Source organism: Anastrepha ludens, chromosome 4 (assembly GCF_028408465.1).
Source record: "Anastrepha ludens isolate Willacy chromosome 4, idAnaLude1.1, whole genome shotgun sequence".
Classification (NCBI taxonomy): domain Eukaryota; kingdom Metazoa; phylum Arthropoda; class Insecta; order Diptera; family Tephritidae; genus Anastrepha; species Anastrepha ludens.
Genome location: NC_071500.1, coordinates 87,754,943 through 87,772,481, shown reverse-complemented (window position 1 = coordinate 87,772,481; position 17,539 = coordinate 87,754,943). Strand labels below are relative to the sequence as shown.

At 35.7% G+C, this 17,539-nt stretch overlaps 1 protein-coding gene across 1 annotated transcript; it reads right to left on the bottom strand.

The window, feature by feature from the left end:
• Window positions 1-1,300: 1,300 nt before the first annotated feature.
• On the bottom strand, window positions 1,301-13,087 carry LOC128860096 (2-(3-amino-3-carboxypropyl)histidine synthase subunit 1). The gene is made up of 2 exons (XM_054097350.1): window positions 12,163-13,087; window positions 1,301-2,963 (listed from the first exon to the last, which is right to left on the bottom strand). Exon 2 carries the CDS (start codon window positions 2,957-2,959, stop codon window positions 1,562-1,564), a length of 1,398 nt encoding a protein of 465 aa, XP_053953325.1. The 5' UTR covers window positions 2,960-2,963; window positions 12,163-13,087; the 3' UTR covers window positions 1,301-1,561.
• Window positions 13,088-17,539: the final 4,452 nt, after the last annotated feature.

Here is a 17,539-nt window from a genome sequence, read left to right as displayed (position 1 = left end):
ATCAGTGGAGCGTGATGTGGTACTTTAGCAGATAAAAACGGCCAAGAAAGTGAATGATTGCTGAATTTTATTAAAAAAGCAAAACTACTATTTTTTTAATTTATTCATAAAGTTAATATGCACGTAATGTTCGTGAAGTACAATTACAGAGCCAGAATATATGTATTCATACTTATACATATAAGGGGTTTCAGAGGCCCGAAAAAATGATTATTTTCAATCATTTTTTTTGCTAGTCAATTACTTTATTGTACTAAAAAAACATAGCACTCATACATCATGTTTCGACTTGACTGTAGCAAAATTTCAAAAAACCAAATTAATAATTGTAAAAATTATCACTGTTTGTGTGGAGCCCGTTTCTCCAGAAGTACCTTGCGGTGATCGCCACAATATGGCGGCCTCAGGAAATATTTTTCAGATTTTTGAGAAAAAAACCGACTATTAATTGTTTAAAATAATCGAATTTTTTGAAAAAAACCAATTCTTCAATCAGGCACGAGTTTTTTATGTTTCTCAAAAGCAGTATAAATTTTATTGAAATCTGCCAAGCGAAACATAGTTTTAAGAAAAACGCATTTAAAGTTTTGCTATCGATTTATGTAGAGTTATACGAATTATTTTATTACTTACACTGTGTCATCTATTCCTGGGCCATATAATAGTTCTTCAGCCGATTTGCTGTTGTCTACGTAGTATTCTACCTTCTCGAGGATTATCGCTATCCACTTTCATACGTGCAGCATCCAGCTACTTGCTCTCGAACGCTCCGGAGAGCCCGAGCGCCCTTTGTTAATTGTTGAATACCTCGAAAAGTATTTGTCGGATTCGCTTCAAATTTTCAGACAACATTTGGAAGATATCATACATTAAGAAAATTAAAAAAAATCCAATTTTTTGAAAATTCTGACTACCCCTAAACCCATAAGCTGAATCTGATGAAAGACACAATGAAAGCTACGACATTCTGGGTATGCAGAGGTAGCCAAGTGGTTCCAAAGTGTATTTCAAACCCCGTCTTAAAATTGGAGCTGCATAATTTGTAATTTCGAAAACGGGAAAATAATATTACAAACCATTAAAAACTCTATATTTATATCTTTTAATTTAATTTTTTTTATTCGGCATTGACATACATATTGTATAATATTGTAGTTATTGTACATTTACATTCAATACAAAAATATAACGCCATAACTTCTTTTTTCGATAAATAAAAACTTACTAAGCATTAAATAAATGAAACTAAACTAAAGCAAAACTCTACGATATACTCACAACTTAATATGCTAAATAACTAAATATTAAAATGAAAAAAATTAAATTAAAATACCTATAAAGCATGTTAATATGTTGAAGAAATCTATGTATAATGAAAATCCAAACATTTATAAAAATTATTTATAGTCTAAATTTTATAGACTTTAGATAAGTCATTTTTGTTCTTCTTCCCTATCTAATAGAAAGCAAATTACAAGCACTGGCTTATAACTCTCCGCTAAATTAATTAAACCTAAGCTAAGTAATCACGTCACTTCAGTTTAACTGCGCTATCTCCTACTTATCCCTTTTTGAAGTCCAAAATGTCTTCTATCGTAGCCGCCCGTGCTGCATCGTTGTCATCCTTTTCTAGTTCGGCGCGCACACAGCGACCACAACACGCTTCGGATGGTTTATTGTCGCATTCGCCCACAGCTGGTGGTTTGAAATTTGGCGTCCATGGTCCAAGACTCCCGCTGGCATAAAAATCCATGGGATATGCATTACCCTTTGGTGCAGTGTTATGTGGAGTAAATTCCACATCTCCTAGCACCACAGACAATTCGTAGGGATTAAGCAGCGGCTTGGCAAATGCCGAACCCCAATCAATAGAAAGACGTGGACAAGCGATCTGCACGAATGCATCAATGTCGTTAAAAAGCGCCAATTTCTGTGGAAAGATCTCGGAGAGCAATATTGTTGTTGTGGCATAGCCTTTGGCATGCAAACGTTTTTCGAGAAATCGATGCACCCGACTACTGCCTTGTCTTCCCAAAGTACCGACTATTATGCCGAACTTCTTGGCCGCTTTGGCGCGCTCGATTTCGCGGTAACGGAAGCTCTGCATAACGCGATGATCATATTCTTCGATGGTGAACTTCTTCTCATAGGGATCGTATTTATATGCCTTCAAAGAAGGATTCGCAATCATGGCTGACTCCAAATGGAAACGTCCATCGCCTAGATAAATTAGTTTCTTAGTACTGGCTGGCAATTCGGGCGAAGTGCAACCTAATATTTCGCCTGGGCTTAAGGGTTTGGCTTGAGGCACAATCACATCATAACCAGCTGATTTCAGCTCAGCGGATGCCGCTTGCAATGTAGTTACAAATTGTATAGTGCTCACTAGTGCTATTTGACCATCAGTTGGTTTGAAATTCAATTTTATCGATTCGATGAAATGCAAGGGATCGATTTTGATATCGACAAAAACATATAGCACTTTGATATCGCTCGTTTGATCAACTGGTATCAAACAGCTGTGACCATAATGCACCAGCAATTCTGCACCCAAAGCCTTAGCTGTATAATCGTCGACACAACAGGCGCCGTACGTAACATCCCCCATGATGACGGTGTCAGCGTCGGTAAAACGTTGAATTATATCGCTTATAATCATTGAATACATGAGCAAACCCTCGGGCAACTGCAACGCTACACGCTTAGCTTTCATTTCACGTATGCGCCAGATGGTTTTGTGCAATTCAAAGTTGTAGTTGGAAGGTAAACGATCGATGGCCTTCTGAAGTACTGGATCATCAAGTAAAGATTGTGGAATGCGATTGATTCGTGCTTTTGGCTTAAACACCTTTTTCGGTTTAGCCCGTACCACTACGATTTCATTGTTGGTTGATGTTGCGGTGGTGGTTGGATTTGGCGACGCTAAGCCCACGCTGATGGGTTGGATTACATCCAACATTGTGCTAAAAGAATAAATAAAAAATAAAACTTTGGTTAGAATCAGAAGAATATGGTACTACTACTTAGAAATTTAGCTTATTTGTATTGCTATTTCGAATTTTTTCTTGAATTTGATTACTACTCCAAAAGGTAAGTTGCTGCTTAACCTTTTACTATTTAATTAACATAATTATATATATACCATAAATATACGCATACGATACAAGCAAAAATCCGAGGACGAAGAGGAATTGGCTGGGGAAAATGATTTGGCTTGACAACTTCAAATGGTGGGTAGATCTCAAAACAATAGGTGAACTACGAGAGGCAGCGAGAAACAGACAGGAACAGAAGTATAGTGGCATCAATAATATGACCAGACAACCGTATGACAAATAGCGTTTGTATGAAGAAGATAAAATAATTATATAAAATAGATTTGTCCCATAAGAAAATTAGCCATAACCAACCAGAAATAAAAATCAAGAGCGTAAGCAAAAATCCTCTCTCAAAAGTAAGAATCTCACAAAACAAAAATCTTGATGAATGAAAAATTTGAAAGCACTGGAAAAATAAGTTAGAAGACTAACCAATGGGTTCGCGTGTAATGTTAAATGTAATCGCAAATTGTAAAGTTCCACAGCAAAGAGTGAAAAATCCCATCGAAATTAAAATTAAGGGAAGCACAAATCTGCTGACAAAGGCTCAATACATTGGGTTGCTTGGAAAGTAGTTTTGTTCTTTCCCGACAGAGGATTTAATAATATTTTTTCACAGCTAACTTCACACCTAAGTCGCATTGTCATTATATGTTTTGACAGCTGATATAGCAAGGCTTGTCTGTGAATAAGTTCAATTGATTTTACGGAGCAGTTTTTGGTCGATGCCCTTTTAAATATGTAGAGCAATAAGCAGCATTTTCGTCATATTTTACTTTTTTACTATAGAAAAGGTAAAAATGCTAATCAAGCCAGAAAGAAATTCCCCAATGTTTATGGAGATGATGTGTTAACAACACGCCAGTGCAAGAACTGGTTTGCAAATTTTCGATCCGGCAATTTTGATGTCGAAGATGCACCAAGTTCTGGAAGGCCGGTTGAAGCTGATAAAGACGCGATAAAGGCATTAGTCAATGTACACCGGCAAATAACAACACGTAAGATCGGTGAGAGGTTCAATTTTGCGAATTCAACTGTTTATGACCACCTGAAAGGCCTGGGTTTAACCTCGAAGCTCGATTATACGAAGATCGTCTTTCATTTTCACCGCAAAAAAACGAAATTACTTTCCGAACAACTTAATATGATTTCAGAACCCTACGCCATGCTGAAATGCATAAAAATTGGCAACCTCCCACTTTTGGCGCACGACAAAATAAGTGCGGCGAAAATGACAACCGTTTAAAGGATAACAATTTTGTATCGCACAAATTTTTATCGGTATATTGTTGTACGGAAGTGAAGGATGGTCTCCAACGCCATCACACAGAGGCTACAATCTTTCGTCAACAAATGCCTCCGCATCGTCTGCAGAATATTCTGGCCAAACACCATTAGTAAGGACGCACTGTGGGATTAACGAATGAGGAACCCATCCTGAGGCAAATCAAATGCGGAAAGTGGCGATGGATAGGTCACACGTTGAGAAAACCACTAAATAGTATCACGAGAATGGCACTGGGCTGGAACCCGCAAGGGAGCAGAGGTCGCGGTCGATCAAAATTTTATCAGTGGTTATTATAGCAAATTAAATGCAACAAATTAATGGAATTTAACTTGATTAAGGCAATTCAAATTTTCAATAAAACCTTGAAAGAGTATAGAAAAATGACGGGCTTAACAAAGTGGTTCTGAAAAATTAATGTGCGTTCCGATCTCGAAGTTATGGTCGCATCTACCGTCTACGACTACCAAAAACTTATTAAAAGCATTATTCGTTTTAATAAGCATTATTTTTATAATATATTTCACAACCAACAAAAACCTGTTTATACACAACGAAATATAATATTTATTTGCTTTAACGACAAGACCATCTTCTTTTTTTGCTTATATGCAGCACTACTTTCATTGTGGCACCACGGTACGTTTTACATGTCACGACAGTCAAATGCGTTGCCGCAACGGCAGCCCTATTAGGCGAGTGACTTCGTCAATTTTCACATTGCCACGAGAAGCACAACTTGCGGTGTTGCCGACTGTGATTAATTCCTTTTAGTTGATAATTTGTGTATTTTCAAAGCAACCTTGCCTATTAAGTCCAGGTTTGGATTGTCAAAAAGACCACCTTTCGCGCGCATAGTCCCGAATTGATGTCCTGATTTAAGCATTAGGTCAGGAGCAAATTCTTGCTCATAAAAACACCCTTTTGAAAACGAATAGTTTTTCCTACAAATTTTACTGCACCTCTACTTTTACTCAAAATCTCTAGATTAAGCACAGTGTCTTACTAAGCCAGTCAAATTGTCAAGGGTGAACGTGAAAAGTTGTTTACTGAGCTTTCATTTTTTAATTATGATTTCAGGTCACGTTTTCGTCATGGATACTTGTTGCTGCTCTATTTCCAGCACAAAATAAACGTTTCTCACTCATTGAACCGTCATTTTGCTGTCTCAACTTTTTGTTACTGGCACTTTTTTTGGTGTAACTGCGCACCGGACTGTGATCATTTATAATAACTAATTACTATTATAAATTATTGTATAACGAAAAGAACTCTGGCCATTTAGCCCAATTATCTCTGGCCATTTATTTATTTGTTCTCTCAGTCGATGTGATCAAATTTTTCTAAGGTAGCCTTTGGTAAATAATAAGAAAAATAAACCAAATACGAAATAAAACTATATAAAGAAAATACAGTACATATGAAAATTCCAATTATTTTCTGTGTATAAAATTTACGTATTAAAATAGAAGCACAGAAACAAAAAAATGTGGATTGTGTAATCCAACAAGTGCGATAAATGATGTTTGAGAGTATTTAATTAACACTTATCAATCAACAACTTGTGTATAATATTCAACTTAAATATATTTGGAAATCCTCCTAAGAGTAATTATAATTCGAGACGAGTTTATTAACTAATTCAGTATACTCGTATATGCGTCGCAGACGTCTGAAGAGGCAGATACGTACATATGTACGTAAGAGCACATGCATTTATGTAATAACATAGAAGGTGTATATAAAGGACGACATAAAAAGTTACATCGAATTACTTAATTTTTTATTTTAAGACCAATGTATAAAAAAATATCATATATTGCTGTATAGGGCCTTAGTATGATATAGTATACTAAGAAAGCTGACATACTTAATGCCAGTGGAAAGGATTCAGCGACTCGCTGCTCTATGCAGAACAGAAGCGATGAAAACCACTCCAACGGCGGCGCTGGAAATAATACTCGGCATGCCTCCTATTGATTTTATAGCGGAAAATCTGGCGTCGAAATTCGCGGAGAGGTTAGTGGCTTCATTTGTAGAACATTCGGACATAGCTCTCAATAGGAAAGAGAAGTTCAGGTTGCACAGAATACGTGACTCCGTACTTTAATTGAGAGAGAAAGTTTCGTACTACAATTGAAGAGGAGGGATGGCACAAAGGCATGAAGCCTGGCCATAAGACTTTTCACATCTACACAGACGGCTCTAAAACTTTGGACGGAGTGGGAGCGGGCATTTACTGCTCAAAACTAGAGATTAGGCAGCCTATCAAGCTGCCAGACCACAGCAGTATTTTCCAAGCGGAAGTTTTTGTTGTGGGGAGAGCCGCGGGGCTAGCCTACACAAGAACAAGAAAGAACTCAACAATATATATATACGTAGACAGTCAAGCAGCAATAAAAGCAATAAGCTCGTATTGCATTAAGTCCAAAAATGATCTACGAGGCAGGGATGCCATAGAAAGGCTAGCCACAAACAGAAGGTTGCACATCTATTGGGTATCTGGTCTCAAAGGCATTATGAGAAACGAAAAGCAACAAAAAGTTAGACTACCATTTGAACAAGAGAACGACATACAAAAACTGCTAAATACAGTATCCAACGAAATGGACGACAACATGAAAAAGCGAATGGAAGCTAGGTGGACTAATCTGACCACATGCAAAACAGCATAAATCATGTGTAAATCAAAGTACAAAAAACTGACTCAATTCGTGCTTACGCTCTACGGTATAGTGACAGGGCATAATCTATTGGCTGCACATGCTAGCAACGACAAATGCAGGAAATACAGAAAGGATGTTGAGGAAGCTTTAGAACACCTTCTGTTGTTGTTGTTGTTGTTGTAGCAGTATCTTCGCCCTGTCAGTGTAGTGTAATTACCGGTCGTCTTCGTTTAGCTCATCTAACGGTAGGCCCAGGAAACTGGCTGTTTCGACGGGTTGGGTCCAGAGGGAGAGAGGTGTTAGATGAGTGGGTTTGATGGGGCATGTGAAAAGGTGGTTAGTGTCGTGCGGGGTGCTTTCACATGCTGGACATATGTTTAGTATGTCGGGGCCGATTCTGGATAGGTAGGAGTTTAACCTGCTACAGTATCCAGAACGTAATTGTGCCAAGGTTACGCGGGACTCTCGGGGAAGCTGGAGCTCTTCGTCTGCAATAGGTGGTGGTTGGACTCCGATAACGGCATTCGGCGGTCGGGAGCTTAAGAAGGTGGTAAGGGTCTCCCGATGAATGTCGTTAATGGCCTGTCTGTACACTGTCTGATCCTGGAGTGGTCTGTCTGTTTTGCCCTGGATCTCGTCCACGTAGTTGAGAAAGTGTCTCCTGATGTGCCTGGGAGGTGGCTCAGGCTCGAGCAGGTGTCTGCATGGGTGAGGCCTACGGTGACACCCTAGCAGAAACCTTCTGTGTGTTTGTCTGGCATTATTAAAAACGGCACTGTTTGAGGGTCTCAAAAGCAGATCTCTCAGCTCTGCTTAGATTCGCCAAAAGCGTTGACATCCTACACGATGTCTACTTTCAGTATTCATAGAGGTCAGTCTCCATCTGGTATAGCTCGAGTCGAAAAGGTCTATGCGTGGCTTAATTCCACCCAGTCTAACCTAACCTTTTAACCTAACTTTTTAAGTGTCGGTGATTTTTCCGATGCACCTATGTGCACGCTAAGCTATTACGAAATGCATATAAATTTAACTAGCGTCTTTTGTTTTGTTACTAATGAAATAATATACACTTTAAGTATCATATATGTATTTAAAATCCATTTATTTATTATTGATAATAGATAGGAGAACTTGTCAAGCAATATTGATCCAATTTTTTCGAATTAAGTTGTTGCAAACAAATGAATGTCTAAATTCCGATATTCCATGGATGTAGGTACGAGATCCCGAAAATACGGGAAGCGTGAAAATTAAAAAAAAAATTGGCATCCCTAATGTAACACATAAATATAAATTTGCTTTTTTAATGCCTTTATTAATTTGCTGACTTTTAAACTAAATGACGTACACATTTCCGAAAGAGCTTGCACAGTGTTATTCAAAACAGGTTTATTAAGGGGTGTGCGGCTCGCCATTTATTGAAAGCAAACAATCGATGAATCACAGATGTCTAATAATAACATGACGCTAAGTAATTTGAGGTTGTAATTCAACACCGATCTGTACACACAGTTGTGTTATTATCGGGGAAATTTTAAATATAATATCTTAATGAAGTGCAAGTAAATTCTTTTTTTAAATTCTTTGGTTTAAAATTTTAACACAAAGTTCTATTAGCACGAAAAAAGGTAGTGAATCGTTTTAAGTCGTTTTTGGAGTAATGTAAAAATACAGCGGGTTGTTAAACATTTTTGCTGTTATTCGATTGGCTAGTAAATGGGCAGCGAAAGCGTAGTGAATAGAAGATATAATTCGTTTTTGTTCTTTGTGAATGTTTAGTAAATTAGGGCTAAAAAATTATTTTAAAAAATAACTACATATATCAAGTTTTATTAAAATCAAAACAATATTTTAATAAAATAAAACTATGTGTCATTTTGATAGATAATTTCTGGTCATATTTCAGCGGCTAAACCGATTAGTCTTAAATTTCAACGCGAGCTTCTTAAGTATATTTTTTAGTAATTAATCGAAGATTTTTTCTCACCGATAAATATATGTATATACATATAATTTTTTTTAACAATTTACGGCCGAAATTTTGGTTAAAAATTGGTTTCTTGTTCTGAGAAACCGTCATTTTGTTCAACAAATTTATTTTGCTTATTCCTTCGACTAATTGCTATATTTAACATTTTAACGAAATCTGTTAGGTTTTTAAATTTCAGAGGATCGAATTCAGAGATATAGTGGTCACCGCAAAACGTATTTTTTGAAAGGAGCTCCCGAATATCAGCTGTAACTCCTTTCCAAATAAATATTTTTACTAATACCAACTCTTGAAATACAGTTAAAAGATAAGGTAATATTTGGAAATTTCGCTATTTTTCGGCCTTCTAACTGCATAGAACACTTTGAGGGGTTATACGCAGTTATGAAGCAAATAAAAGACGGGTTGTCAAGGATTTATCCTGAAGAAACTTCAGAATATTTTAATTTGAAAATTTTTGGCGGTTATAAAAGCATCCTTCAAGAACGTAACAAAATTTTTTATTTATGAAAATGTTGATTATAGAGCGCGCTGCAGGCGATTTCTGGAACCTCCTTTAAAAAAAGACGATTTACGGTGTACATCGTAACTCAGGATTGGATTATCTGAAATCAAAAAACCAAACAAATTTTGTTAATATATTAGATTATCTAGTAATTAATCGTTCGGCTAATCAAAATAGTGAATTTTCACAAAATGGCAGCTTTTAAAAGAAATGATTTCGAATTTTACGTTAAAATTTGACCGTAAATTGATTATAAAATGGAAAATAAGTATCAGATTTACAAAAGGAACGATTAATTACTAGAAAATGTATCTTTAAAGATTGAGTTAAAACGGTTGACCGATCAAACAAGCCGTTTTCGAGATATCGTGTAGACCGACTTGAAAAATGCCGTTTTGAAAAAAACACGTTTAAAGTTTCAATACCTACCTTAAAACGTGCCGAGGCATCTCTACATATATGTGCATTACAAAAATGCAATAAAAAAAAATCGATTTTTTTGAAAGTCATAACTGCGTATAACCCCGATTTTTTTTTATTGCATTTTTGTAATGTACATATATTCAAAAGTATACGCACGAAATTTGAAGTAGATCTAAGCAATACTTTCGGAGTTATACCTAAATATGTAGAGATGCCTCGGCACGTTTTAAGGTAGGTATTGAAACTTTAAACGTGTTTTTTTCAAAACGGCATTTTTCAAGTCGGTGTACACGATATCTCGAAAACGGCTTGTTTGATCGGTCAACCGTTTTAACTCAATCTTTAAAGATACATTTTCTAGTAATTAATCGTTCCTTTTGTAAATCTGATACTTATTTTCCATTTTATAATCAATTTACGGTCAAATTTTAACGTAAAATTCGAAATCATTTCTTTTAAAAGCTGCCATTTTGTGAAAATTCACTATTTTGATTAGCCGAACGATTAATTACTAGATAATCTAATATATTAACAAAATTTGTTTGGTTTTTTGATTTCAGATAATCCAATCCTGAGTTACGATGTACACCGTAAATCGTCTTTTTTTAAAGGAGGTTCCAAAAATCGCCTGCAGCGCGCTCTATAATCAACATTTTCATAAATAAAAAATTTTGTTACGTTCTTGAAGGATGCTTTTATAACCGCCAAAAATTTTCAAATTAAAATATTCTGAAGTTTCTTCAGGATAAATCCTTGACAACCCGTCTTTTATTTGCTTCATAACTGCGTATAACCCTTTAAAGAATCTGTACAAAGTTTCGGGGTTCAGCTTAGCGAAAGAGCCACTAACAACATGCAACCTAAACGGCAGTGAAAGTAAAGATCTACTAGTATCCGTTCAGCAGTTTTCCCCGTATATGTATGGGGAATGCTTATGCTGCTGAAGCCGGAAGCGGGATTCCTACACGAAATTCTCAGTACGAATTCGTGCAAAATATGCGCGCAAGTATTACAAAATTTGATATTAGATAAATTTTGACCAAATAATGCAAGTTTTCAAAACCCTATGATCGATATACTCAATTTTAAATCCATTTAACCACAACTGGCGTACTTCACTTTTTACGCAACCTAGTAGTAGAAATACTAAAACTATAAACCAATCAAAATATGTTTAATGCAAACAATAAAAAGGAAAAGCAACAGCGAGCACGGAAACGAATCCATTATCCGCCTTTCTAATTTAAGTTGAACATTTTTTGCTAATCATCAAAAGGTCAAAATACTATATTTGGTCATATTAGTGCGTATCACGGAGTGTTTACAGAATCAGTATTGACTGCGTATTTAAGAACTTTCACAAATAAATATGCATATACATAGGTATGTACATACATACGTATGTTCAAGAAATATTTAAAAAAAAAAATTATATTATGCTAGACATTAACACTGATCGGCAATAATCTTTAAAATTATCACTTGCGCAATATTATAAACTTAATAAAACAAACAAGCAAATGCTAAACTGGCTTGCAAAATGTACTTGCATATGTGCATATGTATGTATGTTCGTACATCATAATGGGGTGGCCTACGTGAGCAGTGTACATTAGGCAAGGCTGCTTCCAGGGCACGCCGAAATAAAAGGTAGAATTCCAGACAAGATATATACACACATATGTACATACAAACATTTTATATAATCACAGCCAAAAACTTAAGGGCGTTGCAGCAAAGTTAAAAGTGAATGCAAGCAACTTATCAAGTGGAATGCATAATATCGGGAAAGTACGCCGGCAATCAAATAAAAAAGGGCTCGTCATAACGCTCGTGTATACATATACATATAAATAAATATTTATATACAAACTTATGCTTGCAAACTCTTTTATATACGTTTTAATACAAATTAGAGCAAAATTCATGGTTAAGAGTCATGCTGAACTAACTAGTTAGTAACCAGAGAAATCGTATTTTAGTGCTTGCTCAATATAAAAAATTAGACATCGCTAAGTTATTATGCAAACAAACGACCTGAAAGAATAGCTCTCGGATGTACAGAATACATATATACATGTGTACACATACATATGAGCATGCAAATACGTTTGTACGAGTATGCGCGCATAAAAAAACAAAAACCTTGATATTTTTAGTGAAATTAATGTCAAGCATCTTTTCGCAACACCTACCTTGGTATTCTTTTTTTGTTGCTGCTTTATAATTGTTTATTTGTTATCTTGGCTTGTCGCAAACTTCGAGATGTTAGTTTTTTATTTGAATATTTATGTATATGTATTATTTGTCTGATGCAATTTCTTCTACACAAACTCGGAGACACTTTGTTTCATTGAACTCTTCTCAAGTTTTATATTTTGTCTTGTTTTTGCTGCTTATGATTGTTTCAGAAATCAAAAAAAAAAAATATTAAATGTAAATATTAGTCTCTAAACACAGAACGGTGAAGTCATTTCCGTTTGTATCAGTCAAAGTATTATTTTATAAGCTTTTAAGTTTACGTATTAATTTTGCAGTTGCAGAATTATTTGTGTTTCACAACTGAATCAACTTTATCACAGTTTAGAAATGTGTAATTTATTCAATCATAAATGCACTTCACCGAAAATACTTTACACCAACTTCAGCTAAAAACACACGTCTGATTTAGTCCGCTTTGCTGCACCGATTGACTTGTCTTTCTTTGGTTCGTTTAGTTGGTAGGTTTTTTGTTTACCCCCACTGTCTTTGCATTTGCCTTTTTTCAAATCGCACGTGTTGTTGCTTTATTGTTGTAGACAAAGGTTTGGCAACCATTGACACATGTTCATGAGTCACGTAGGCACCTGAAGACGTAGCAACAACAAGAAACAACTTGTAGCATCAGCTGCTTACATTTGGCACAACCAAGCTAATGAAATAACTTGAACTCAATGATACAGCACTGTCCCGGAAGAATTGTATAATTTTTCATTCAGTGACAACTTTTTGCAGTTTAATTTGTAGTGGATTTGGTGATTTCTATAAGTAATTCGCGGAGTATTGTCAAAATTAGCGCAAAACGAGGTAATGATTATTAAAACGTGTGTCAAAATTAGCTGTCACTTTCTGTTGGCTGATAAGCACACAGTGTTGGTTAATGAAATAAAATAGCACACATATGACAATCTTCAGGGTTGCACTCATTTAGTGAAGATTTAGTGATTTTGAAAATTAAAATGGCACAAAATTATTTAGTATTTAGTGTCCATTTTAATACTTTTTTTACGTTCACATATGCACATCCACAAAATTAATCTACTCGTTTACATATGGCAGATTACCTGCAAAATTGACAAACAGCTGTCAATACTGTTGTGAAAGGTTTTTCTTCATAGAAATTATTTTAGTGGAATATTTTAGTGTTTTTGGGTTGTTTAATTATTATTAACGATATGGAGAAAAGTCAAGGAGAAGGAATAGCTAATTTAATTGTGCAACTGCAGCAGTTGGAGGAAATCCGTAAACGATGTTTACTGAGGTTTCAAAAAACTATGGCAGCAATATGCATTGAAATTCGATATTAAATATTATATTAAGTAATATTATAAAAGGACACACGTTTTTAGGCACAAGCTTTTTTTTTGTTATATGAACGCATAATTAACAATATTTAACAAAGAATTTATTAGAATTATGTCTACAAACTTGTTTTCTTTGCCGACATCAATTTTATCTAGTTTTTTCTTTGACGTTTATTATTTACACTAGCAAAAATATTGATCTATTACACAGAAAACACAGGGTTCTATGTCAAAAAGTATGTTTATTATTTTATAATCTCAGATTTTGGGGAAGAAATTTTGTATGGGAAATCTCGCTTTTTAATTACGGATTGGAAGTTAGCCGCGAAAAAGTAGATCATCTTCTTATATGTAAACGTATTATTATAGTTTGTAACCATTTGAAAATGTGGCCAATGTGGCAAATTTTTTTCGTCTTTTGAAATTGTCATGCTCAAGAACAGAAGTTGAGCGTGATTTCAACGCGATGAATAATTCTAAAGAAAAATTCGCTGCCATTTGTACCTTCTTTAAGTAAATGAATTGTTAAATTGTTATCATTTTAAGGCCACTAGTTGAAAATAGTGAGGAAATAGACTATCAAATTATTTTGTGACTTGTACATTTTAAATGTACAGAGGATAAGTTTTTGTAGAATTATTATGAACAAATAAAATTTGTCCTATTGAATTATGTAATTCCTCATATGTTCATTTTTTACTTTTGTTAAATACAAACTATTAGTAGAGTAAAATGCGTTTTTTTCAAGTTTTGATGGTTTTTGAGACTCAAAAATGGGCACCACTGGTTGTATTAGTCTTATGGCCTCTGGTCACGATCCAGCATGCTGTCCAGCAGGTTTATATGTGTGCGTGTCGGGTGCTTGACGCTAATATCTAAAATTTTTGATTTTCATCAAGCAAAAGCCGACAACAAGTATGTGTGACACGAAGCAAGTACGAGTGTCACCCGACACGCACACATATAAGCCTGGTGGACAAGCATGCTGGATCGTCACCAGAGGTCATTACGCAGCGTTGGGACTGTAAACATTTTTTTAATAATAGATAAGTCTTAAAAATTGTGGCAGATTCCAAAACAATGTTGTCATTTTATATATATATATAGGCAATAAAATGCGATTTTTTTAAATTTGTCACATCTTTTATTAGCTTATTAAAAATATAAAACTTCAAGTACGACAAAAAAAGATAATAACAAATTTGTGCAACTTAGCTGTTAATTATATTGAGGTAGTTGCGCATATTGAATTTTATCATTTCTTACGATTCAGCTATAGAAGGGAATCGAAAGTAAATCAAATTTTTTGTAATACATGTTGCACATGTTTGTCGGAACAGGTACTACTTGTGCGAGATTTTAAGCATATGGTGATGGTTAGAACGTTTAGATGATAATTGTAAAAATGAGTGATAGATTACCAGCATGGTGAAAAGATTTTTAGAGGTGTACTACCTAGCAGACCGTTATTCGGCTCTGAGAGAATTTTTACAGATATGGCGTCGTCATTCGTTTTGTGTTTCATTAAGCTAAAGCTAAATTTGGTTTCATTAAGCTAAAGCTAAATTTTGTAAAATACAAAACGAATAACGTAGAATTCAAAGTTCCCCACAATTTTTTTTCACCATACCTAACGAAGTCCAACGTAGAGTACAGGGTAAAGAAAGCGAATATAGCCCTTTACACGTGTAAGAGAATGTTGGGAAAAAATGGGGTCTCCAACCAAAACTATCCAACTGGTCCTACACAGCCATTGTAAGGCCAATACTAACATATGCGGCACTAGTTTGGTGGCCTGCAACAGAAAGGAAATACATACAACAAAACTAAGCTGAACAAGATACAAAGAACAGCGTGTATCTTAACTACAGGAGCGCTTAGAACCAGCCCTACTGAAGCGCTCAATGTACTAACACATCTATTGCCATTAGATTTACACATTAAAACAATAGCTACTTGCAGCGCGGTGAGACTCAGAGTCATAGGAAGCTGGACAACAAGGTCGTACGGTCACAGTAAGATCCTCCTACAGGGACCCTCGCTGCTCAAAAACGGATCAGACTACACAGTCGCCGACCTCAACTTCAAGAAAGGCTTTACGGTACGTTTTCCACCGAGAACCGAGTGGAGCAAAGGAGAGGTGATTGGAAGACACGATATCGAAATTTATACCGATGGTTCTAAGATGAACTGTGGTGTGCGAGCTTCCATTCGGAGCCACTCAACCTATCTCAATCAATTCGTCTTCCTGATTATGCCACCGTGTTCCAGGCAGAACTTTTAGCGATCAGAGAAGCATGCAAATCCCTAGAACTCTACAAGGAAGTTGGTGCAAGACTAGCTATCTTCTCAGACAGTCAAGCAGCTATTAAGGCCTTAGACTCCAACTACATTTCATCCAAACTGGTCCTACAGTGTAGAGAGGAGCTGAAACTGCTCAACCATTGGCTTGAAATTACTCTGATATGGGTTCCCGGTCATAGGAACATACGGGACAATGAGATAGCGGATGAGCTAGCAAGAAAGGGTTCGACACTAGATATAACAGAGGCGGTGGCAGTCTCCACCCCACTGAACACACTAAAAGCATCCATTGCTTCACACTATCATGCTTTAGCCGAAAGAAGATGGAAGCAAATACCTACATGTATTACAACAAAAAACACATGGCCGTCATACAAAATCCAAAGGACCAATGACCTGCTAGGATGTTCTCGGCCAAACATTTCACGAATCACTGCAACCCTTACAGGATATTGGAAAGTAGGGGATCATGCAGCAAGACTCAATCTACCCTTCAATCCTATCTGTAGAAGCTGTCAAGCGGAAGGGCCGAAGGAAAGTCTTTTCCACTATTTATGTGAATGTCCGGGACTAGCCAGGGCACGACTCCGATCCTTCGGTAAGCCTTTCCTACAGCAAATTAGGGAGACCTCAGACATCGAGATAAAAGATTTGCTGCTATACTTGGACCTCACCAAATGGATCTGACTTGGAAACACAAAAAAAAAACATCATCATCACACGAGATAGTGGTAGTAAAACGGTGCTGGTCACTAATTAGGAGCATTTCAGTTCAGAAATGTTCAACCACCTCAACAACAACAACAACGAGCAAACCTTGTATATATCATCCTTGGATTACGAGGTTTGCTATTTAGCTAAGGTGAAAAAGAAAATTGTGAGGGGAACTTTGACTGTTACGTTACTTGGGGTTTCGGCAGCCGAATTCTGCGCGGTCATTTCACATGTATTCACACACCCGTCCAATCAACCGTTAACCAGACGGCAACGAAATATCATTGGTTATTTTTCTTAGTATATCACAAACACAGTCTCAGTTTTTTTATATACACACCTGAAGTGACGTCAGCCCATCAGCTGATTCTGTCAAATTCACTCAGAGCTGAATAACGGTCTGTTAAAGAGTTCACCTTTGAAGTCTTTTCACCATGAATGTCTTATTTTGGCAGAACCTCAACAACAGCGACAGAATCATATAAAATTTAAGCATTATTTTCTAATTATCTATTTCGTAGTGCAAAAAAAGGGAAATACCAAGCATTTTTTGGTTAATTTTTCATTGGGCACCGAACTTTGTATACATTTAAATTAACAATATATTTCATTTTTATAAATTGATAAGTAATTGTCAATATTTTTAAATTTTTTTGGAAAAAAGCTCAATTACAATATATTATATTAGCATGGGTAAGGATAAAGTACAGATTGATCTCTAAGTATGTTTACTTAGTCATGAAAAAAACAGCATTTTAAAAGTGCTTTTGGTAAATATCTTGATCAATTAAAAAATTTAAATTTTAAATTTGCTTTCTCGGATTATTAATACTGGGGCTAATACTCCTCCCTTTTGACCTTTTTTGATACATTTTTCCATTTGATAGATAATAACCCATTAATTTTGTAATCAAATAACAGTTCTTTCCCATACAGATGTTTAAATTTATTTCTCTGTCTAATTTCATTTGCAGTAGAATTAAAAAAATAT